The sequence below is a fragment of the Manis pentadactyla genome, chromosome 7, assembly GCF_030020395.1.
Source record: "Manis pentadactyla isolate mManPen7 chromosome 7, mManPen7.hap1, whole genome shotgun sequence".
In the NCBI taxonomy this organism is placed as follows: Eukaryota; Metazoa; Chordata; class Mammalia; order Pholidota; family Manidae; genus Manis; species Manis pentadactyla.
The window spans coordinates 106,887,633-106,911,177 of NC_080025.1; the positions used below are offsets into that span (position 1 = coordinate 106,887,633).

At 39.5% G+C, this 23,545-nt stretch overlaps 1 protein-coding gene, 1 long non-coding RNA gene and 1 other non-coding gene across 6 annotated transcripts in view; 2 read left to right on the top strand and 1 right to left on the bottom strand.

Moving 5' to 3' along the window:
- The window catches only part of LOC118918562 (uncharacterized), a 43,516-nt gene extending 33,713 nt beyond the window's left edge, over window positions 1–9,803 (bottom strand). For all 3 annotated transcript variants that reach the window (XR_008998527.1, XR_005027185.2, XR_008998526.1), the window contains exons 1-2: window positions 9,536–9,803; window positions 7,030–7,124 (exon numbers count right to left, since the gene is read on the bottom strand). This is a non-coding gene — a long non-coding RNA (uncharacterized LOC118918562). The remainder of the gene's footprint in view (window positions 1–7,029; window positions 7,125–9,535) is intronic.
- NPSR1 (neuropeptide S receptor 1) overlaps window positions 1–23,545 on the top strand; it is a 110,164-nt gene that overhangs the window by 76,907 nt on the left and 9,712 nt on the right. Inside the window, exons 4-6 of one of the 2 annotated variants that reach the window (XM_036897515.2) lie at window positions 6,545–6,638; window positions 11,525–11,726; window positions 17,821–17,897. In XM_036897515.2, the coding sequence (XP_036753410.2) occupies window positions 6,545–6,638; window positions 11,525–11,726; window positions 17,821–17,897 (373 nt within the window). The remainder of the gene's footprint in view (window positions 1–6,544; window positions 6,639–11,524; window positions 11,727–17,820; window positions 17,898–23,545) is intronic. The other variant, XM_036897516.2, reaches the window with a different exon arrangement.
- Window positions 15,284–15,385, top strand: LOC118918587 (U6 spliceosomal RNA). The gene has a single exon (XR_005027199.1). It is a non-coding gene; the product is annotated as a U6 spliceosomal RNA (small nuclear RNA).

A 23,545-nucleotide genomic window follows, 5' to 3' on the forward strand; every position in this document is an offset into this window, starting at 1 on the left:
CCACACCACGTATACTAAACATAATATCCCTTAGTCCCCTTCTCCCTCCCTCCCCACCTGCCCTCCCACACCCCTCCCCTTTGGTAACCACTAGTCCTTTCTTGGAGTCTCTGAGTCTGCTGCCATTTTGTTCCTTCAGTTTTGCTTCATTGTTATACTCCACAAATGAGGGAAATTATTTGGCATTTGTCTTTCTCCACCTGGCTTATTTCACTGAGCATAATGTCCTCCAGCTCCATCCATGTTGTTGCAAATGGTAGGATTTGTTTCTTTCTTATGGCCAAATAGTATTCCATTGTATATATGTACCACATCTTTGTTATCCACTTATCTACTGATGGACACTTAGGTTGCTTCCATATCTTCGTTACTGTAAAAAGTGCTGCGATAAACATTGGAGTACAAATGTCTTTTTGAATCTGAGAAGATGTATTCTTTGGGTAAATTCCAAGGAGTGAGATTCCTGGGTCAAATGGTATTCCTATTTTTAGTTTTTTGAGGAACCTCCATATTGCTTTCCACAATGGTTGAAATAGCTTACATTCCCACCAGCAGTGTAGGAGGGTTCCCCTTTCTCCACAACCTCACCAGCATTTGTTGTTCTTAGTCTTTTTGATGCTGGCCATCCTTACTGGTGTGAGGTGATATCTCATTGTGGTTTTAATTTGCATTTCCCTGTTGATTAGTGATGTGAAGCATCTTTTCATGTGTCTGTTGGCCATCTGAATTTCTTCTCTGGAGAATCATCTCTTCATATCCTCTGCCCACTTGTTAATAGGGTTATTTGCTTTTTGGGTGATGAGGCGTGTAAGTTCTTTATATATTTTGGATGTTAACCCCTTGTCAGATATGTCATTTACAAATATATTCTCCCATACTGTAGGATGCCTTTTTGTTTTGCTGATGATGTCCTTTGCTGTACAAAAACTTTTTAGTTTGATGTAGTCCCATGAGTTCATTTCTGCTTTTGTTTCCCTTTCTCGAGGAGATGCATTCAGGAAGAAGTTGCTCATGCTTATATTCAGGAGATGTTTGCCTATATTGTCTTCTGAGAGTTTTATGGTTTCATGACCTACATTCAAGTCTTTAATCCATTTTGAGTTTACTTTTATGTATGGGGTTAAACAATAATCCAGTTTCATTCTCTTGCATGTAGCTGTCAAGTTTTGCCAACATCAGCTGTTGAAGAGGCTGTCATTTCCCCATTGTATGTCCATGGCTCCTTTATCATATATTAATTGACCATGTATGGTTGGGTTTATATCAGGGCTCTCTAGTTTGTTCCATTGGTATATGGGTCTGTTCTTATGCCAGTACCAAATTTTCTTGATTATTGTTCTAACCTTCACATTTTAAAAATACACATTGCAACCTGTGTTTTTCTACATGTTAACTTAAAAATGTCTTCCTTATCCATAATTATTCATGTAAGTAATATTCCTTATAACAGTATTTACAGTGAATACCAAGATAAAACTGTATATAAAATATATTTTGGTGACATAGTGAAGATGCATACAAAAAAGTTAACTGATCTTTGACAGAGGAGCAAAGATAATTCAAGGAAGAAAGGGCAGCCTGTTTAAAAAATGCTGCTGGAGTCATTGGACATCCACATACAAAAATAAAAGCAGAGCCTAAATACAGACCTTACACATTTCACAAAAGCTAACTCAGGAGGGATCATAAACCTGAATGAAATAAGTGATACTATATAAACTACTAGCAGATCACGTAGGACAAAATCTAGGGGACTTTGGGTTTCTTGGTGACTTTTTCGATACAACCGCAAAAACAGTCTGTGAAAGAAAAAAGATGCAAAGTCAAATTTTATGAAAATTTAAACATCCTCGTTTTGAAAGACACTGCTAAGAGACTGAAAAGGCAAGACACAGAATGGGAAAAAACTTTTGTAAAACACATATTTGATAGAGTGTTTTTATCCAAATTAGGTAAGGAATGCTTAAAACTCAACAATAAGAAAACTAACAACCCACTTAAAAATGGGCAAAAGATCTCAATAGACCCTTCACAAAAGATACACACAGATAAGAAAGAAGCATATGGGAAGAAACTGAACATTACATGGCATTAGGAATTTCCTAATTAAAATAAAAATGTGATACCACTATACACATACTAGAGAGGCTAAAATCCAAAACAACCTGATGATATGAAATGCTCGTGAGAGCATGTGCCAACAGGAACTCTCCTTCATCCCTTGTGGGAATGCAGAATGGCACAGCCACTTCAGAAGACATTTGGCAATTTCCTTTAAAATTTAACATACTTGTACCATATAATCTAGCAGTTGTGCTCTTAGATAGTTACCTAATTGAGTTGGCAACTTATGTCCACACAAAAACCTGCATTAGAATGTTTATAGCAGTTTTGTTCATCATTTCCAAAAACTGAAGCAAGATGTTCCTCAAAAGCTGAATGGATAAATAAACCTGGTACATCCATACAATGCAATATTATTCAGCAATGAAACAAAATGAGCTATCAAGTCATGAAAAGTCATGAAGGAATCTTAACTATGCATTGCTAAGTGAAAGACGCCAGTCTGAAAAGGCTACATATATAAGATCACAACTACACGACATTCTGGAAAAGGCAAAACTATGGAGACAGTAAAAAGATCAGTGATTTCCAGGATGTGGGGGGATTGAATAGGTTAGAGCACAGGGATTTTTAGGACAGTGAAGCTTTTCTGTGTGGTACTGTGCTGATGGATACATGCCATTATGCATTTGTCAAAACCCATAGAGCTTTACAACACAAAGAGTGAACCTTAATATAAGCAAGCCATGGACTTCAGTTAACAATAATATATCAATAGTAGTTCATCAATTTTAACAAATGGATAACACTAATGTAAGATGTTAATAATAGGGGAAAGTGTGTGTGTGTGTGTGTGTGTGTGTGTGTGTGTGTGTGTGTGTGTGTGTGTTGTGAGCGGTGGGTAATATGGGAAACTGCTGTACTATTTGCTCAATACTTTTCTGTAAATCTAAAATTGTTCAAAAAAATAAAGTATGTTAATTTTTTAGAAGTCAGTCCAAGGATTCTCCTTTAAATGAATCCAATCTGGCATTTTTCTAAATAAAATTTCTCTAAGTTTCCTGCATTTAAGTCTCACTTTCCTGCAAGATTTTCTTTGGTTTCATATTTCCGAGGTCATTTTTGTTAGAATTGAGGTGTGGGGTAGTGAGAATTCAGACATATGTCCTCAAGCTGCCATCTGCTCTCCAAATGGTACCCATATGTTGTTGATGTGTAGAATTTTCATTGTTGACATTTATGAATTGACTATAATTGTACTTTGATTTCCTTTTTGATTCAAGTTAATTACAAGGGTGTTTAAATTTCCAAATGGTATTTAAAAAAAAAACATGATACTAATTTCAGCTGTTATTACTTGTTGTTTTAAATATGCAAATTGTGTAAGTTTCACTTTTTGGAATCTATTGGAATTTTTCTTGGTAGTTTGGTTTATGACCAATTTTTGAAAGTTGCCTAGATATTTTATAATAATGTTTTATTTTTAAAGTTTGTTTAAATTTTTTCTATTTATTATTATGTTTATTCCTCTGTAATCTTTGAATGTTTTACTTATATATATCATCAGTGTTATGTTACTTGTTACATATAAATTTCTTAATATTCTATTGCCATTATGTATTGTATCATTGTATCTTTTATTAGTATAAATAATCTATCACATGTAGTGCTATTTGTTTTGAATATCAATCATCTGATAGTATTATAATGAATACCTTTTGTTAATTTTTAGTTGCTTGATATATTGTTAGCCATCACCCTATTTTTAAACATTGATTATCATTTAGTTTTGGAGGCTTCTCTTCAAAATCATACACAGTTGGATTTGGGGAAGGGTTTTGTAAGTAGTCTTTGTTTTAGAGAAGGAGCTTAAGCCATTCATGTTTATTGTGGCAAATAGTGTTTGGTGTTATTTCAGGCACCTCATTTGAATCTTCCTGTGTTATTTTTTGTATTTTCTTGTGGATTTTTTTTTCCCTTTAGAATTTGGTTATTAATTATAGTAGGCTAAAAAAATGACCCCCCAAAAGATATCCAAGTCCTAGTCATGAAACCTATGGATATTAACTTATTTGTCAAAAAAGGATGTTGTAGATGTGATTAAGTTAAGGATTTTGAAATGGACAGATTATTCTGGTTTATCCTGGTGAGTCCAGATGCAATCATATACACCTTTATAAGAGGGAAACAGAGGAGACATTATAATCATGGACTCAGAGATGGGATTGGTGTGGCCACAAACCAAGGAATGCTGGCAGCCTTCTGATGCTGAAAGAGGCAAGGAGCGGGTTCTCCCCTAGAGCCTCTGGAGGGAAGGTGGCCTTGCCAACAACTTAATTTTGATCCAGTAAACTGATTTTGGACTATTTTACTCCATGAATATGGAGAATAAATTTATGTTTATTAAGCCACAGAGTTGGTAGTTATTTTGTATAGTAGCCATAGGAAACTAATAAATTACTTTTCTCCATCTTTAATTTTTAAATGTAATATGTTTTCATCAAAGTACAAAACAAAAGGAGTATCTAAAATGTCTAAATAGACATTTATCATGATTTATTTCCTTCTACTCTCTCCCCCCACTCAACTTTCCAGATTTTTCCCTGAAATGTTTCAGAACTATATTTATAGTTATTTTATAAACATTTTCTTTTTGCTTACCATAGCTTTTATTATTTAATCCCCTTTCCTCTTTTTGAGTTTTTAATTTTGAGACAATTCTCAATCAGCAGAAATATTTCCTCAAGGAAGACTTTTCAGGAGAGTATGTAATGTTATATTTTCTTCTCTCTTATATATCTAAGAAAATTATTCTGTGCCTTGGCACAGAAATGGTATTTACAAAATTCTTGGATCATAATTTTTTCTTTCAAAACTCTGAACATGTTTTTATACTGTTTCTGGCATTTGTTATTGCGAAAAAGAGGCGTGACAATTTGAGAGGATTTCTTTTATATAGTCTTTAAATATATGTATTTTTAACCCAGTAGATATTTGACGACTCCTGAAATTAAGTGCTCCTTTTGAGTGTGTCTCAAAGTAGATCTCCTGTTATTAATGTTGCCTCTTCCTCTGCACACTTTTATTGTGACCTTTCTTCCTGTCCCAAACTCCAAACTTGTGTCAGCCACCTCACTCAACTGCAGATGGCCACAATTTTTAAAACCTGTTCCCCATGACATTGCCCCTCATAGGGTTCTGCCCTTGGGAACTCTTTTTCACATCCTTCTCTGATGCCACCTCCTCACCGTGTGTGGCCAACTTTAACTAATTTGATCATACGTAAAATTCCAGGTTTCCTTTAAGGAGACCATTGTCTGATTATTTTTAAGTATGGCCATAATTTTTCTCTCTGTCTCTACTCTATATCAACTTTTTTATCAGAAGGAGAATTTCTTCTTATGCTCCTCGGGGAGCCATCAGAACCCCCTCTCTGTGGCACCTTCCACATTAGTGTTGGCACACATTTGTGGTTTTCTTACAGAAATAAAGATGATAAAGGACAACAGTACAATTGGTTGTAATTTGTCTGAACCAGGGAAAGGATGAAAAATGTACAAATTCAGGCAAGAGTTACTGCCAAAGTCATGTTATTTCTGTTTCATTTTAGAAGAAATTCAGATGCTCCTCCTTAGATATCAGTCTTCAAGTTATTCTTCAACCCACTTGGGATTTGGCTTGAAGGTTACAAAGGAGACATATATCTGGACTTGGTAGGAATGAAGCTCAAAGTTACCTGAAAAGTTTCCTCCTTTCAGAGTTATTTCATTTAATTACATTCTGAGTATGCTCTTCACATAAGAGATATTAACCTCTCCTACCCCAATTTCCTTCTCTGCAAAGTATGCAAATAACACTGTACACAGGATAATTAAAGGACATGGGGAAGGTTAATAACAGAGATGGTGGGAAGGAGGAAGAGGAGACTCAAAGACTGATCCTCCTGAACAGCTCTGCTCGAGAAGTCGCTGAGGAAGGGGTGCTCTGAGCCAACACAGATGGTAATAAATGATTCCCAACAGTACACGTGCTCCCTGCGGCCAGACCCCTTCTATCGCCTCAACAACTCACACTGGAAAAAGGCAAATTAACTTTTATTTCTAATTATTCTGGAATGTCAATTGTGGCAGAGAAAATTGGTTTAGCTTTTAAATTCAATTACAAACAAATGTACCATGCAAATGTCAAGAGGGACTGATCCTGAAATGTGGAGTCTCCAAGAAGCCAAGTGACCAAGTGAGTGAGTGAGAGTGGGAAGCATTCTCACCTACCATCAGTAGCGATGCAAATTCCAGCACCGAGACAGCAATCTGCTTCCTGACGCAGGGAATCCATGATTCCTCGACATAACCCAAACCTCATCTCTCCCTTGGTTCAATGCCAATGCCTATTTCGGTTTCAAAATAGCACAAAACACTCTTCTGTCCATTATGTGCATTTCCTTCCCTTCTCATGCACCTCCTCTCATTTCTGTCTTCAGGTCGTGCTGCTCTATGCCTCCACCTATGTCCTGGTGTCCCTCAGCATAGACAGATATCATGCCATCGTCTACCCCATGAAGTTCCTACAAGGAGGTGAGCTGCCTTGACCAAGTGCTATGCCATAAGAATCATCATTGGGTGAGGGTAGGGCTGTTTTCACTACTATTATCTTCTTAAAAATGGTTCTCTTCCTCCCCCTGGTTTCTCCTCCTGAACTTCCTTCCCCTCTCCGTAGACCTGATTATCCAAAAAGATGTAGAAAAGACAGCAGGATGCCTGGGAAAATGCTAATGGTTTCCTGGATGGCCAAGAGCCACTAGGGAGGGAGTTTTGCTGGGCCCACACTGTGACCATCTACCTTGACACTAATGCATCCAGCTGCTCCCTTTAGAACAGTGCTGACACACACACACACACACCTATCCAAAGCAATGAACACTCCCACTTCAACTTGCTCATTTTCCAGAAACAAAAGCTTACTTACCCCAAATCCATAGAAATAATTGGAAAGATGTTTTAATTGATAATCATACTGGAAATAAGGAAAATCCTCCTTGGTCCAGTGATGGTGAGTCTTCCCTGAAAGAAGGAGCACGTGGATCAGAGGGAAGGCTGAAGCCACAGAGCTCACAATATTCCCAGCTGACACTGCAGCAATGAGGGGAAGTGGGGACTGCTTTCTAAATGAATGCCCAGGAAACTGGCAGGGTGAGTCCGGGAGCACAGTGCTGGGGTTAGTAACAGCAGGCCTCCCTTCCCCTGCCCTCCACCTCCCAGAGTAATGGGGGGGCTGGAATTGAAGGGACAGAGTGCCGTCCAGGAAGTAGTGGTGGAGGAAGGGTGGGAGCCTCATTGTGGGACTGACTGTCCATCACTCTGTCCGTAGGCAGAGCCCACTGTCCTTGGCAAACCCTGAAAGCAAGTAAGAGCCCAACGTTTAGTGACCGGTACTACATTCTCCCAAGCAGAGTGTGAAACCTGATATAATGAAGAACTGATAACATGAAATCTTGATTACAAAGATGAGGTGCAATCAGATATCATAAAAATATGTGACAAAAGCCAATGGAAAAATATGCGGAAAATAGATAATACTTTAAAATGCCATTCCACAGAACTTACACCTAAGTAAGCAAAATTAATCAAGCCAGCAAAACTTCCAATACACAGGATTAATGTCATCTGATAAAATTGAATATATCAGATAGTATTGGCACAGATACTTTGCATGGCAAGTTAATAATACCTAATTAAATAGAAAACATATATAGTCCTTTGATGTAGAAATTCTACTTCTTGTTATCTTCTCTGAACAAACACCCACAGGTATGCATGTACGCACATGCACTGTGCATTGTAACATCGTTCAGAATAGCAGGAATTCAATGCTAACCTTGGTATTCCTCAATGGAGGAATGGCTAATTATCCTATGAAGTTTCAGTAGCTTAGGTTTATCACATACTATATGCCATTCATGATTCAAAGTTTTTTGTGCATGTTAATCCTCACAACAGCTCTGTGAGGTAGGCCCTATTATTATCTGCATGTTACAGTCTGGGCAATTACAGTTCAGAGAGATAGGTAACTTTCCCAAGGACACACAGCTCATAGGTGGAGTGGCAAGATTTGCACCCAGATGGTCTGGGCCCAGCGCAAGTGCCCTTGACTATTACATATCCTGTCTCTCAGTGAGGAGGTAGTATAGCCATAGACAGTAATATACATTGACATGAAAATATCTACATCATATTTTGTGTGATAATAAGAACATGTGCAATAATCCATGTACTAAAACATTAATGTAAAGAAAAAACTCAAAACAATGCTAGATATTGTTTTGTGTACAAAGAGAGAGAAAGAGAAAAGCAGAAGGAGAGAATGCAAGAGAGAGGAAGGTCCTAGAATAATAAACAATTGCTTGCAAGGACCGACCAGCCTGTCCTCACTCTGGGGATTGGAGCTGGACTAGCGGTAGTAACCATGGGAACTTCCAGGCAAGAAGGTAATTTATATACCAGAAACACATCGATGTGTTGTGTGCAATTAAAAGTGATTCAAAAATATAATTTACACCTGTTCCTTAGGCTTTTTCTAGGTTGTTGTTTTGCTTTCTGTTTCTGTGAAGGTCTGTATCAAGCACCAAGCTTTCTGGGCACCATCATGCCCTGGTGATTATGATAGAGAAGGGATGGGATGAGGGGACATGGGAGAGACATACTGTGAAGAAAGTATGCAAAGGTGTGATGCACTTATTCATCCATCTATTTATCTACTCCCAGCACACTCCAGGAAAAACTGAATGCAGTGTAGAAAAAGATAACTACACCAGAGCATTTTAAGGTGCAGAAAATAGGAGTGAAGATAAAATTAGTATAAGAAAATGTGTGAGGGGTATCTCAGGACACTTGCTGCAGATGGAGACTTTGGGATCCATAGCCAAGAGAGAAATATGGTCAGTTAAATGTCTCACTATACTCATGAGGCTAAAAAAAAAAGAATCAACTGTTTAGCTCATGGCAAATATGACTGGTTCCAGGAGACCCCGTGCAATGTGATAAACAGTGTGCTAAATTACAGGAAAGGCAACAATGAATATTATAGTGTTCTTTGAAAGATATAAAGTAATGTTTGTCCTCACTATGAAATTAATAGAGGATCAATGTAGGTAGGGCACTTGGAAAAACATCATCTCCAATAGCTTCCGAGAAAGATAAAAGACTGGAAACACAATACCTATTTCCCCTTCCTCTGCCCAATCCCAGCTGAAGTCGTGGAGGAAACATGAATAGGGGTGATGTACAGGTAGGAAGAGAGTGAAGGAAACAGGCCACCCAGATCCCCACGGACGCCAAGCCCCCTGGGAAAGGTGCACAGCCTTCTAGGAAGTGGAAACGATCCTGAAAGCTCCAGGGTGAGGGAGGAGGTGAAAGAGGGCTTGTGAGGGCTCAAGGGAACCCTGGGCTGGCGTCGTCTTGGTGCTGCAGCTCACCGGAATTGAAGGGCAGCTATGAGGAACAAGGTGAGGGGCTTATGCCACCAAGCTAAGAGAAGGTGAGGAAGAGAGTTTTCCCGCCGCACAGCGATGGTCTTCCGTGGAGGACGGAGCACCCGGAAGTCCGGTGCGGTTCAAATGCCGCTGAGCAGGCGCAGGGCAAAGGCAACTCATCCACAGGAAGGGGAGGAAGAGGGGGAGCCGCCTTCTACGGCTTTGTTAAGTACTTAAAGTAGCAGCTTCTTTAGCCTTCAGAGCCAGAGAAGTTGACAATTCTAAGGCTCTTTAGGAAAAATAAACATAAGAATAATTAGGAAAACACTACTAATAATGAGAGAGATATGTAGTGCCAGATATTAAAACATAGTATAAAACTTTGATAATTGAAACAATATGACAGTAAAACCAGAATAACCTAAGTAAAGCATATGGAATACCAAATCAGCTGGGAAAGAATGAATTAGTCAGTTCATGGTGTTAGACTAGCTGTCTAACCATTTAAAAAAAAATAGATTACCATCTGTCATAGCTAATTTCAAAGTAAATTCCAGTTGGACTGAAAAAGTAAAAATTTTAAACATGAAAGATATGGGTATGGGAAAAACATTTATAATTTTGGTAAAGGAAAGAGCTTTCCAGGAATAACACTAAATATAGAAACAATGGGAAAGAAGTTTTTATTACATCAAATTTTTAAAACTCTTTATACAAACAATGAACATTGTAAACATACTTAACAAGCAAAATGACAAATAGGAAATACTTGTGCACAACAGACAAAGAGCTAATATCCTTATCAGAAACTCCAGCAAAGAAATAAGAACATATCAGCTGAAAGAGTGGGCAAAGAACATGAACAAATTAGGAAAAGACGAAGAGACACAAATGAATGGATGACAGATAGAAATGTTCCTTTTGACTGCTAACTGGAGAACTACAAGATTAAACATTTGTACAGGAAATCTTACCCACCAGGTAACAGGATGAAGAGGAAGAATCCGCTCAGTGTTGGGAGAATAGAAGGAAACTGGGCACTTACGTACACTTCCAGTGATAACTATAAACTGTAGCCACTTTGGGGGAAATTTAACAATACTTTGCCAAAATTTTGTTTCTTAGTGCTTGTCCTGAGAAAATAACCAGAGTATTGCAAAGGTATACATATGAATAAGTTTGGTATAACCATAAAGAAAATGTTATTTTATTGGTGCTTTACAAATTGACCTCACATACTGGCTCCGGAGGGTTCATGTTGTGGACCTGCTCTGGGGCAACTTTGGAAGGTGCTGGCTGTCAGTCCAGCCTCAACCTGAGCTATGTGGGCTTCCTGCACTCGGCTGAAGATAAAATTATATTTAAAGACTTTTACTACCTGAAAAAGTCTGAATGCCACTTGTATAGCTGTAAAAATGAAAGAATGGTCATATTTTTTCCAGAGAAAAAAATTAGGTTGCAAAGCTGCATATGCCATCTTTGTACATGCAATCTATATGTCATATATGAATGCATCACCAAAATTCAAAATTTAAACTGGCTGTTTCTGGGTGGTGCCAGTGTACTGCAAGAAGGACACCAGACAGACCAAAGGCCCCAGCCCGGATGTGAGGATGGACAGGGTAAACAGAGACAGGCATTTGCACAGCGACCTGTCAAGTGTGTATGGTACAATCTATACATGGTACAAACTATGCTACAAACTATACTGAGCTACAAACTATAGGAATGGATTCATTAACATATGAGGTCAGGTGGATAAACCAGGGAAGGAGAAAGCAAGTAGAAATTGTGAGGCACTGACCTCACACCGCAGTGTGCAAGCATTCCCCTCTTTAGTCCTTGCACCAACCCTCAGTGCTGGGCCTATTATCCCCATTTTATACTAGAGGAAACTGAGGCTCTAAGAGTCCCTCTACACAGCAATCATTTTCTACACTATCCCTAGGATGTTTCCATATGCCCAGACATCCCTTTCTTTCCTTTGAACAGAAAAGCAAGCCAAAGTCCTCATCATGATTGCCTGGACCCTCTCCTTCCTGTTCTCCATTCCCACCCTGATCATATTTGGGAAGAGGAAACTCTCCAACGGTGAGGTGCAGTGCTGGGCCCTGTGGCCTGATGACTCCTACTGGACTCCGTACATGACCATCGTGGCCCTCCTGGTGTACTTCATCCCTCTGGCAATTATCAGGTAAGAAGCCAGCAAGCCAGACCCACACAGGGCTTTCCTGGCTCGGCAGCAGCTTCTCTCCTCCGCTGCAGGGCACTCACTGCTCCTGGGTCCTTGGGGGAACTGGACAGGCCACATGATTTTACCTAAAGCTGCCGAGTGCTGAGCTCAAGCCCTCCAGAGAAGAAGGAGGGAGAAGGAGGGGGGAACTAACATTTTCTGAGTGTGCTCTAGGGGGTGGGCATGCTAAGTGGCTAATATGTGAAATAACTACTAGTGTCCCTATTTTAGGAATGATAAAACTCAAGCTCAGAGAAATGACCTACTTAACCTCACACAAGATTTAAACCTACATTTGTCTGATTTCATACCCTGTTCTTTCTCCTATATCATGCAGCTTTTCAAATATAAGAAACAGTACCAGTTTGAGAAATCTTACAATTGAATAGGTAGACATATTTGATCTGAAACTGAACAGAAAAAGCAATACACACAAGACATACGCTAGAGTGTATGTGCGTACAGTGAGGTAGGGTAATGGTGGGGAACACTTCTTGGCAGCCACCATTGAAGGAGGTTTTAATTTGCATTTCTTTCATCACAAATGAGGTTAAACACACTTTATTTATCATTTTTGCTTTTCAAATAAATTAGCTACTCATACTCTTTTACCCATGTTTCTCTATTTTTATTTTCTTTATTCTCTATCTTTAGCACTCCTTTTTATATAATAAACTTCCTATTTTAAATGTTGAGGATATTTCCCTAGTTTGGCATCTGCTTTTCCAGTTTAAATCTGGTTTTATTTTTGCATTCAGTTATTAAGACTGACATAATTAAGGAAAAGAGAGAAAGCATGAATAATTAAAATTAGAATCGAGAAAGTCAGATGACTAGATTTTAAAAGTTAAAAGAATAATAGGAAAGCACTTTGCAAAACCTTATATAAATTCATGTGAAAATATGAAAGACATGTATATAGCTTTTCTATAACATTCAGGTATTTGACATTTTAATATATTCACATCTACTCATGCTTCTCTTTACATTTTTTGCATTTCATTTTTCTTAGGAAGTTGTCCCTGCCATATACCAATCAAAACTTTGACTTAGCTTTTTTATGACTTGTTATTTTAATTATTTGAAAAAAATTTCAGCATTGAGCACATTAAAATTATCACTTTAAAAATATATTTGATGGTTTCTTTCCAATTGTCCTAATACCATTTACTTGTGATATTGGATATGAATTTAAGATCTAAGTTAAATTTGTTTTTTTTAATGTTGTGTCTTTTGTCCCAACATTACTTACTAAATAATCTATCTCTTCTCTATGGTATGAGATGGCAATTCTATCAGATGCATATTTATATTATAAATATTCTTGTCACCTTATTTTGTTCTTATTTTCTCTGTTCTCTACATTTAGAGAGTAACCTTTTTCTTTTTTTATATTTTGAAAATATTTCCCTGGTTTGTCATTTGCTTCTTCATTTTCAGTATGGTTTTATTTGTTTTCAGTTAATAGCAAATAGTGATTGAATAATTAAGAAAAGGAGAGAACACACGAATAACTAAATTTGTTAGTGGCTCTTCTGGCACTAACACTATGCTGGTTTAATCATTGTAACCTTACATACATTAATATCTGCTAGGACAAGATCGCTTGTCTTTTTCAAAGATTCCCTGGCTCTTCCAGGGGAAGCTGCTGACACTCTCCTTGCATTTCCTACAACGGCCATAACAAACCATTTGTTGTTTCCAGGATGCCCCATACTCCTGCTTCCTCTGTGCCTTTGTACACATATTCCCTATGCCTCAACACGCCTCCAAGCTCAGCTGGCCTTGCTTCTAGCAAATCAGTTCACACTCTTCATGTCTCATTTCAAATACTAACTCTACATGGAGCTGCCCCTGACAGTTCCAGGCCAAGGAAAGACCCCAGTGTCAACCCCTAACATTCAGCCTCAGCTTGTCCTTGTCCCCATTAATGCTTCCTAGTAGTGTAATAGCCTACTTTTGCACCTCTTGTTTCTTGAGTACAGGAACTGCTCCAAATCTGGCACACAATGGACACTTCTTGAATGTTGGACTGACTGAACAATGCAGACCTGACTGATAAATTTCACCAATTGAAGGAGAGAGGTGCCGTGACACTCTGACCCACACACATACATGCTCCCCTAATATGGGTATTTCTGGCCAATTAGTGCCTAAATCAGTTTCTGGCTAATGTTAGGTCCTCCATAAATATATGTGAAAGGAAAGAAGGAAGGGTGGAAGGAAAGAAGGGAGGGAAAAAGGCTAAGAGGGAAGGAAAGAGAGAGGAAGGAAGGAGTTGTGTTGTCTGGGGCAGACTTCCATGAGGGCTGTGTGTGAATAAAGATTTTGCTGTTCCATAATCAGTTAAATCCAGCTCCCAGGACTTGAAACCATAGTGACTGTCAGTAAAAGCAATACGTTGTTTTTCTGGGTCAACACAACTTCTGTTGTTTCAAAATTCACTTGACATAACTGTCTAATTGTTAACCCTGGTGTCATTGCTTACTTTGATTATGGTTATTTTCTTGCTACCTAATTGATTTCTCATTTTCCTATCATTGTTATCTCTGTGAGACAGATGGGGAGGTATAAAAAAATCTACAGTCAACAGTTGCTAAAGAATAAGTAGAAAAAAGCATGCTTGTCATAGAGCACTGATTTGTGTTATATGAAAAAATCCACTTAGTTTGCTTAGGGAATGGGGATCAGACCTTGGAAAGTCCCAGGCTGAGGCTGGTACTGTCTGTGGAGTACAAGGCCACGGTGTGTCTGAGGCCAGGGAGGATGACTCATATCAGTAAAGGAGGTGACATCCTATATATTTGTTACCTGAGAGGCAGTAAGAGTTACATCTTTTAAAAAAGCCATCCTCACTTGTTTGATAAGTTATGCTAGATGTTTGTGATTGGATTTCCAATATCCATTCCACTCTGAGTCCATCATGGCATCCTCAAGCCTTAGCATGCGAGTGGCTCAGGAAGGTCCACATGATCCAATTCTAGCCAATGAGATGGGAGGAAATGTCTTCTGAGGAGCTTTTGAGAAATTCCCCATTTGTAGGAGAAAAGGCAGAAGAGGTTGGCTTCTCATGTTTTGTGGACATTGCTGTCCCTGGACTGACCCCTGAAACTGCTGTAGCCTGATTTATGAAAACACCTACACTGAAAAAAAAGAGAAAGGACTGAAAGGACTCAGATTTCTGAACTTCATCTTTGACCCTTTAAATTTGCAGTTATGGGAGATAAATATTCTAATTGCTTAGACCAATTTGAGTTGGGTTTCCTCTAACTTTCTACAAAAAGCATCCTGGCTGATTGTCAACTGTCCATACTTACTGGTTCTAGACATCAGTGAATTCATTGGAACTACTGAAGTCATCAGAGTGAATTCTTCTTCTGGACCTTTAGGAAATTGCAGTGTGATAAGTGCTATGGTAGCATAAATAGATAGTCCTAAGGGCCCCACGGCAGAGGGTCTGGAATCAAAGAAGGTATTCAGGAAGATTATGGCAATATTCAGGCAGGAGATTATGAGAGGTGCCTGCTTCAACAGCACAAATACTAAAATTGGCATAATACAGACATTAGCATGGCCCCTGCATAAGGATGTCACATACTTGTGAAGTCCTCCACACTTTTGTGTTTAATGAGTATACAGTTTCAGCTGGGGGAGATGAAAAAGAGACGGATAGTGGTAATGGTTGCATAGCAACATGACTATACTTAATGCCACTGAACCATACGTTAAAAAAATGGTTTAAATGGCAAATTTTATATCATGCTATGTTATTAAAAGATCATCAAAACATAAAAAAGAGATTGTAAAAGTCTGAATTTATGCTGAAGAGCAGGAAAATACAGATTAAGAAGATTTTGAAGGGACAGTCCACAAAACTTGATGATTAATTAGGTGGAAGAAATGAGGATGAAGAAAGAGACAAATATAATTCAGAGGTCTCTCTGATGCATAACTGTCACACTCTGAGAAGTGGCCTGAACTGGGTAATGAGTAAAGCAGGCACTCTTCTTCCGGGGAGTTTTCCCGGCTAATGGTAAAGCTGGTACTTTCCACTTACCTGATGGGCCCTGAAGAGACCAGGTGGGGGGGACTCAGGCCCAAACCAATAACACATGAGCTGTTCCCTAATATTCCATTGTGTATATAGTTGATGGTCAATAAATATTTGAATTATTGATCAATTAAGCTCTGGGGTTGCAATTGTAACACACAATTAATGCTTCATGCTGGCTGTAACCTTCCCTTGAGTTTTCATTTACCTGGGGAAAAAAGAAACAAATACTCAGCTTACAGTAAAGAATCGACTCACTGGTCATTTTTTCCTCATTTTTTCTTTAATGTAGACAGACAAATTCCAGAAAAGTCCCTGGGCAGGCAAATGAGAAAGAATGGGTCTGCTCCCAGAAGGCCCCCAGCTTACCTGGTGCACTCAGGGGTTTCCTGAGCAAGAATGGGAAAAGCAATAAGGAGCAGAAGGTTTTAACACAGTCATTAATTAAGTTATGGTCTGAAGATCATTAAAAGCAATTAGTGCTTTGTCAGCTACTGCAGACGAGAGCTCTGATTTTTTTTTTAACTGGTGATTCTCAAGAGGGAAGGTTGTGCAGTTTTAAAATAGAACAGTGTTTTGTCCCAAAGTTTTTTAGAAATGCCAAATAACGAATTAAAGAAGGGTGTAAATTTTTATACTTATCAAAAGAGATGAAGGATACAAAATTTGATGAAGCTTTTGAATCATTAACACTTGGTTTTCCAGTTACACAGATTATATCATGCAAGAGTAGATGTGCTATTGTGTGAAAAATGGGGAAGAAAATGACATTTATTGAGTCTCTGCTAATTTTCAGGCATGCACTTGGCACTTCAAGTGTTGTGACATGACACTTGATCCCTAAAATACTCTGAAGAGGTCTATATTATTAACTCCATTTTACAGTCTCAACTAAGGCCTGGTATGGTAGCCTGTTTGGGCTGCTGTAACAAAATACCACAGATGAGTTGACTTATAAATACAATAAATTTATTTCTCCCAGTCCAAGGCTGGAAGTCCAAGATCTGGGTGCCACAAGATCAAGTGAAGGCCCTCTTCCAGTTTTCTGACTTCTTGCTCTGCCCCTACATGGTGAAAGGAATGAGAGATCTCTGTGGGGTCTCTTGTAAGAGCATTGATCCCATTCATGAGGGTTTTGCACTTATGACCTAATCACTCCTGAAAGGCCCACCTCCTAATCCCATCACATAGTCATGAGGATTTCAACATACACATTTGGGGCAGCACCAACACCCAGGCTGCATCTCTTGGTGTATTAATCTATTGCTGGGTAACAAACTATCATGAACCTGGTGACTTAAAACAACGTACATTTACTATTGCACAGTTTCTCTGGGTTCAGGAGTCTGGACATGGCTTAACTGGGTCCCCTGCTTAGGCAAGATGGCCATCAAAGTGTCTGCCGGGACAGGTGTCATCAGAGGCTCAACTGGGGAAGGCTGTTCTTCCAAGCTACTGTGAGTTTTTGATAACATTAGTTTTCTGGGGCTGTAGGACTCATGGCAGCCTGCTTCAAATCCAGGAACATAGAAAGACAAAAGCAAGACAGGTGCTACACTATTCTGCAACCACAGACATCTTGTCACTGTCACCCCAGGGCATTGATTAGAGGCAAGTCACAGTTCCTGGCACACTCAAGGGCAGAGGATCACTTAGTGGTATGAACACCAGAGGCAGGAATCATGGGGCCACATTGAAGACTATCTAAAGTCAAGGTCATATAATCAACAAGTAGTCTTAACATTTCTGACCTGGATCCTAATCTCAGCTATATCTTTAAACATCTAAGTTGTCTTGGAGAATCATATTACTTCACCATGTCCTAGCCCCCTTGCTTAAAAAAGAAGCAGCTGCTATCTGCTGTGATTCTAGCATCGGCAAATGGAACAAGCACAGGTGAAGGACTCCACGCTTCATATTCAGAGAACTGGAGTGGTCCTCTCTCCGTGTTCCCAGAGTAGGGAACCACCAGCTGTTTAATATTACCTTTGGCTTTTTCTGCAGTGTCATCTATGCCATTGTGATCCGAACTATTTGGACTAAAAGCAAAGCGCATGACATGGTGATTTCCAACTGCTCAGGTAAGACACTAATCTGTATCAACCAACTCTTGGCTAATTTGCTTTTGCAGAGGCTTGCAAATGAAAATGAGCCTGTGCTGTTCTATCAGGGCCCTGGCAGACCACACTGTCCAAAGGCTGTCCCCAGCAGGCTCTACCTTCTGCACTGGCCTCCCTGACAACCAGGGAAAGGGAGGGGGACTTCGGACCTGGCCACACTGTGCCAGCAGAGTCCCTCAGAGCAGCCTCTGAGCCAGGACCCAAGGTCTCCCAGTCTCTCAGGCCTGGCCAAGAAGCTCCATGGAGGACACTTGGATGACAAGAGGGAACTGTCCAAGGAGGCCACCACACATTCAGCAAAACACGAGGCAGACCTTTCTATTTAGTTTGAATTTATAGATGGAGGAAACTGCCATCTATCCATGCAACAATCCTAGACCCTGAGTCAGTCAAAGCATGATCCATGCTTTCCCCACAGTCCTAATTCACACCAGAACCAGCCTGAGATCACGTGTTAGAACCCTTTCCCAAATTCTACTGCAGTAAAGCTGGATGTAGAGCACCTCCCACATGTGGGCAGCCGCTGAGACTTGCAGGCCTCCTCTGCACCCAGGCAAACATTGCTGGACCTGACTGAGGCTAACCCAGACAGAACATAGCAAATCAAGTGCCAGAAAGAGAAGAGAAAGGGCTCTGGTTTTCTATTTATTATAATGTGACTAATTCTGTAGGAAGAGACCAGCTTTGCTCAGGCTCCATGCCTCCTCTCATTCCTTGAATACACACAACACTGGCCCACATACATAAATGCACATATTTGCACACCCAGTCTCTCACACACACCCATACACACACACACACATTCAGATGCAGGCACATACCCATACTCACCCACATGCATACACACAAGGGCAGCAAGGTGTAACAGATGCCTGAAAGAAGAAGAGCTTTTTCTGTTCCAAACATCCCACTAAGAGCTGTGCCACCTTGCACAGTCATTTAACCTCTCTGAACTCCAAGAGGTTAAAATGAGGAGACACACTAGAGTCCCTCTAAGTCCCCTCTTTTCAAACTTGGAACTTTAATGGACCAACACCAAGCTGGTTTTCCTTGAAGCTACTTCTTCCAGGGTGACTGGGAGAAATCACAGTGATTCCCAAGAATTAGTGGTAATCTATGCCCCTTTCTCTAGGAGAATTTGTTGAGTTGTGTAAGTCTCAGTGTCTTCATCTGAATTCAGTTCACTGCTGCTGTGTGAGCAGTGGTGCAAGGGACTGGGAATGCGAGGAGTAACAGCTTGGCTCCTGACTAGAGGAAGCCTACACTCTCATGCACTGGGTCTCTTCTCTGGCTGCCTGAGAGCACTGTCTGGTAAGCTTTTCAAATGCAATAATACCTGGACTCCACTGTCTGAGATGATCAGAATCAGATTCATTCTGTCTGGACTGGGGTCTGGGCATCATTCCTTTTGAATAGCTCTTCAGATGATTTGAATGTGCAACCAGGTTCAACGACCTTTGTTCCAGTAGGAGACACAGTGTTAGTCAGCTGACTTCTTCACTGAGAGACAAAAAATAATCCAGAGATGTACACAGGCTGCTCAGAAATTTTCCACCCATGAAATGCTTATCACTGAAACACATTAAGTACTCTAATTTTTGTTAAAACATCCAAACTTGGGATCTGTAGTGTGGCTTCTCTTCCACCACACTCCCTCTAGAGTTCTGCCTTCAGACATTACTCCAGTCTCATCTCTTGAAGTGTTTTGTTTTGATGTATTTAAAATCTAAAAAATGACCACTAGTGGTAAGTGCAAGTCCCAGTTTGCTTTCGGTAGGCTGATGTCTTCCTGTACTTTCAGATTTAAATCAGCCTGGTCCAAACCCGTCAGGATTTTTGCCAGTTCCAGAAGGTGGTACGTCTTCCCTGCCTGTCCCTCTGAGCTCTCACTCTCCCTGTCTCACCTCCTATGGCCTTTCTGTTCTCTCTGCTGCCCGTCCAGTGAGACATGGAATACCCATCAATTTCCCTGACTTCATCATTCTCAGGCATGAATATAGCAAATGTTGCTGGAGGTTTGAGGTGATCAAATGTTACTACATTCTGTCAGCTACGCCACCCTCTGAGGGATCTCCCACCCTGCTTTTTCAGCAGGCCTTTCACCCCTGTGATTGGGCCCCTATCTCTCTCCAGAGTTCTCCAAATCTCCCAGCTACCAGATTTTTCAGTACACACACTCTTGGGTTCCCCACCCTCCAGTCTCTAAAATATATATAGTGCAGAGCCACATAGAGACCTGAGTTCCCACTGGTGTGTGGCATGCCATCACCCCTCCCCACAGGTGGAAACGGCTAGTCAGTTTTTATTCTTATATGCAACTTCCTGTCTCCATTATACCTATTTTTTTTAGTTGTCTATACCTTTGGATCACCGTCAGTGACCCCCTTCTGGAATGAGGGGCAGAAGGTAGTCTCAAAGGCCCATAAATTCTCTGTATCTTGCTCATAAATGGAACTCACTTGGTTTTCTATCTGTTTTCACAGCCAAGCTGCTCGGGATTTGGCTGGTAAATAGGATCTCCAGTGGTGTTAGCATGCCAGGATTATTGCTCATCAACAAGGGGACAACAGCAGTGACTAGTGTGAACAGAAGCCCACTTTGTAAACATGGGCTGCAAAATGCAAGGCATCATTAGTTTAAGAATCACCCTTCTTACTGGCAAATATGTCCATTTACTCTCCTTCAAAGGCTGACAGGAAAGAAAAAGAAAAAGAACTATTTAAAAATTATCTAAGGACTTTGCCATAAACAAGTGTGGAACGTGAGAGTCAAAGGAGATGAGGTTTCCAGTCTCGCAGGTTTTCTATCACAAAGGAGCATGCTCTTGATTCCTAGGGGCATCTATCTACTCCTATAAAATAGAGCATTTCCTGCATAGGTGCAGAAGATGGGAGAGGCGCATCCATGGAACAAAGTATGAAATATCTAGATAAAATTGCATTCGGCCATTATAGCTTAGATGTGATGTTATCCATGCTATATCTATACTGCATGTTTATTAAATGAAATAGAATGAGGTGGAAGAAAAGCTCTGGATTACATGATGAACTGGGTTATAGTCCAATTCACTTTTGGCTACATGAACTTAAGCCCATTAACTTGCTCTCAGTGCCTTTCTTTATCAGTACATGTGGGTAAAATAGCTTCTCTGCAAATAACTACATTTAGCAAAAGACATAGAGAAATTTATGGGAAAATACAAAAATATAAATAAATGAAGTTCGTGACATGTTCGTGGATGGTAAGATTCATCACCAAAAAGATGCTGACTCTCCCAAACTGATCTACAGGTTAATGCAATTCATATTGAAATTGAAATTTGATATTTTACTGAGTATGACAAGCCGTTTTTAAAATATACACAGAAATTTCAAGAGACAAGAATAGCCAAGACACTCCTGGAAAAGTCAAACGAGGTAGGGGGTGGGTTATTGTTCTAAATGTTAAGATTTATCATAAAGTCATAGTGATTAATAGAGTGGTATTGACACAATGTAATAGACAAATAGAAAATAAAATACCAAATAGACTTACACATATATGAGAACTTGATATATGACAGATGATAACAGGGAAAGAAATGAAATTGGATCTTTACCTCAATTCATAGGTAAATTCATAAAGAATGCAGGGTGAAATCTTTATGACATTAGGATGTCTTAAACAAGATAGGGGTAAGGTAGGATGTCTTAAACAAGATACAAGGTACATTAAGCCATAAAAGAGATGATGGATAAATTAACTCTGTTATATTTAAAAAGTCAAGTCATAAAATGGGAGAAGCTCTTTGCAACATACATGCCTGGGAAAAATTAATATTCAGAATATATGATGAACTCCTAAAAAAATCAATACAAAAAGACTTTTTAAGAAAGATAAATGGGAAAAAAATGAGCAAGACATAGCAGGCATTTCACAGAAGGGAAAAGAGGAATGGCCAAAAATAAGATTCTCAAGCCTGTTGATAATCAAGAAAAGTGCACATTTAAGCCTCAATTATGTTAAAAAGAAACAGGCCCAATATGGAGTCACTTCTGCTAGGCCAAGTTACCAATGGGGGCTTAATAACTAACCTAGTTGTAGTTTCAACCTCCCCCAGAAATGTAGTCACGAATTTTCTTGTCAGCATCAGTAAAATAATCTGTCAGCTAAGGACATAAAGTATAAATTAAGCCAGAACGTTTGCCCTTCCCCTGAATTCCCTTTGGCACCAAGATATATCACAATGCACAACCCTTTTTTTAGCATTGCATATCTTAGGTAAATGAAATGTATCTCTTTTGAAGTTCTGTCTTTCTTGCCTAAGGGATATAAAACCTTAAAATGATTGTGGCCACTCAGAACACTCCTTCCATTAATAGAAGTTACATCTCCCTAGTTCTCAATTTGACTCAAATAAAACTCTGTCTTTTTTTCAAGGTGACTTTAGTGATCTTCTCATCAACAGTTAGATACAATTTTCCACCCACTGGTAATAATTGGTAGAAATTTGAGGGGTAATATTTCTAAGTTTGACAAAAATGTAAAGCTCATGGTTTATTTGGTAGTAAGATTCCTCAAAAACTTAGTAGGCTTCTGACCTATTTGCTGCCAGGCAGTTTAATGTGCCAGCTACCATACCGTTTCTTAATATAATTCTCAGGTCTGACTTGTTTCTTGTTTCCTTACCCATTCCCTGTCTTTCAGTTTAATGAAAGCTAGCTTGAGGCCATCTGAAAAAATAGGTGGGAGGCCACATCCTTAGTCTGATCTTTGCCTCAGTATTGAGTCATAATGGGTCTTCACTTCTAGTGTTATAACTTCATATAACTAGGGTTATAACATCATATAACTAGGGTTAGAACTTCTCAGTGTTATAACTACATTTGAGGACCAAAGCCAGTTTATTTGACAAAAGGCTGCACACTTTGAAGATACATACATTTGCTTTAATGCTCTGCATGCATTTTTATGTTGCACTGGCCACACAATGTATGTAGCTGGGGTTAAAAGAAATGGACCTTGCAACTTTACAAAATCCCAATTTGGGTACTTTCTTTATCTTCCTTTCATTTTTGTTCATGTAAGCCAACCAACTTATCTGAGTTCATCTCTTTTTTCGAATGCCTTGCTAAACACAGTTGGTAGCAATCAACACACACTATTAATGTTTTGTTTACCCATCTGTGATGGTTAATTTTATATGTCACCTTGACTGGACTAAAGGATACCCAGATAGCTGGCAAAACATTATTCCTGGGTATTACTGGAGGGCATTTCAAGAAGCATTTGAATTAGTAGGGTATGTAAAGAAGATTGTCCTCTACAATGCAGGTAGGCATCATCCCATCTGCTGAGAGCCTGAACAGAATCAAAAGGCAGAGAAAGGGCAAATTTGCCTGAGTTGGGACATCCATCTTCCTGTCTGCAGACATCAGCCAGCCTGATTCTTAGACATATGGACTAGGACCAAGATTTTTCACCATTACCTGCCTGATTCTACAGCCTTTGGACTCAGATATGCACCATCATCCCCTCTGGTTCTCATGTCTTTGAACTTGGACTGATTTTTCCTGGTTTTCTAGCTTACAGACAGCACACTGTGGGATTTCCCAGCCTCTATGATTGCA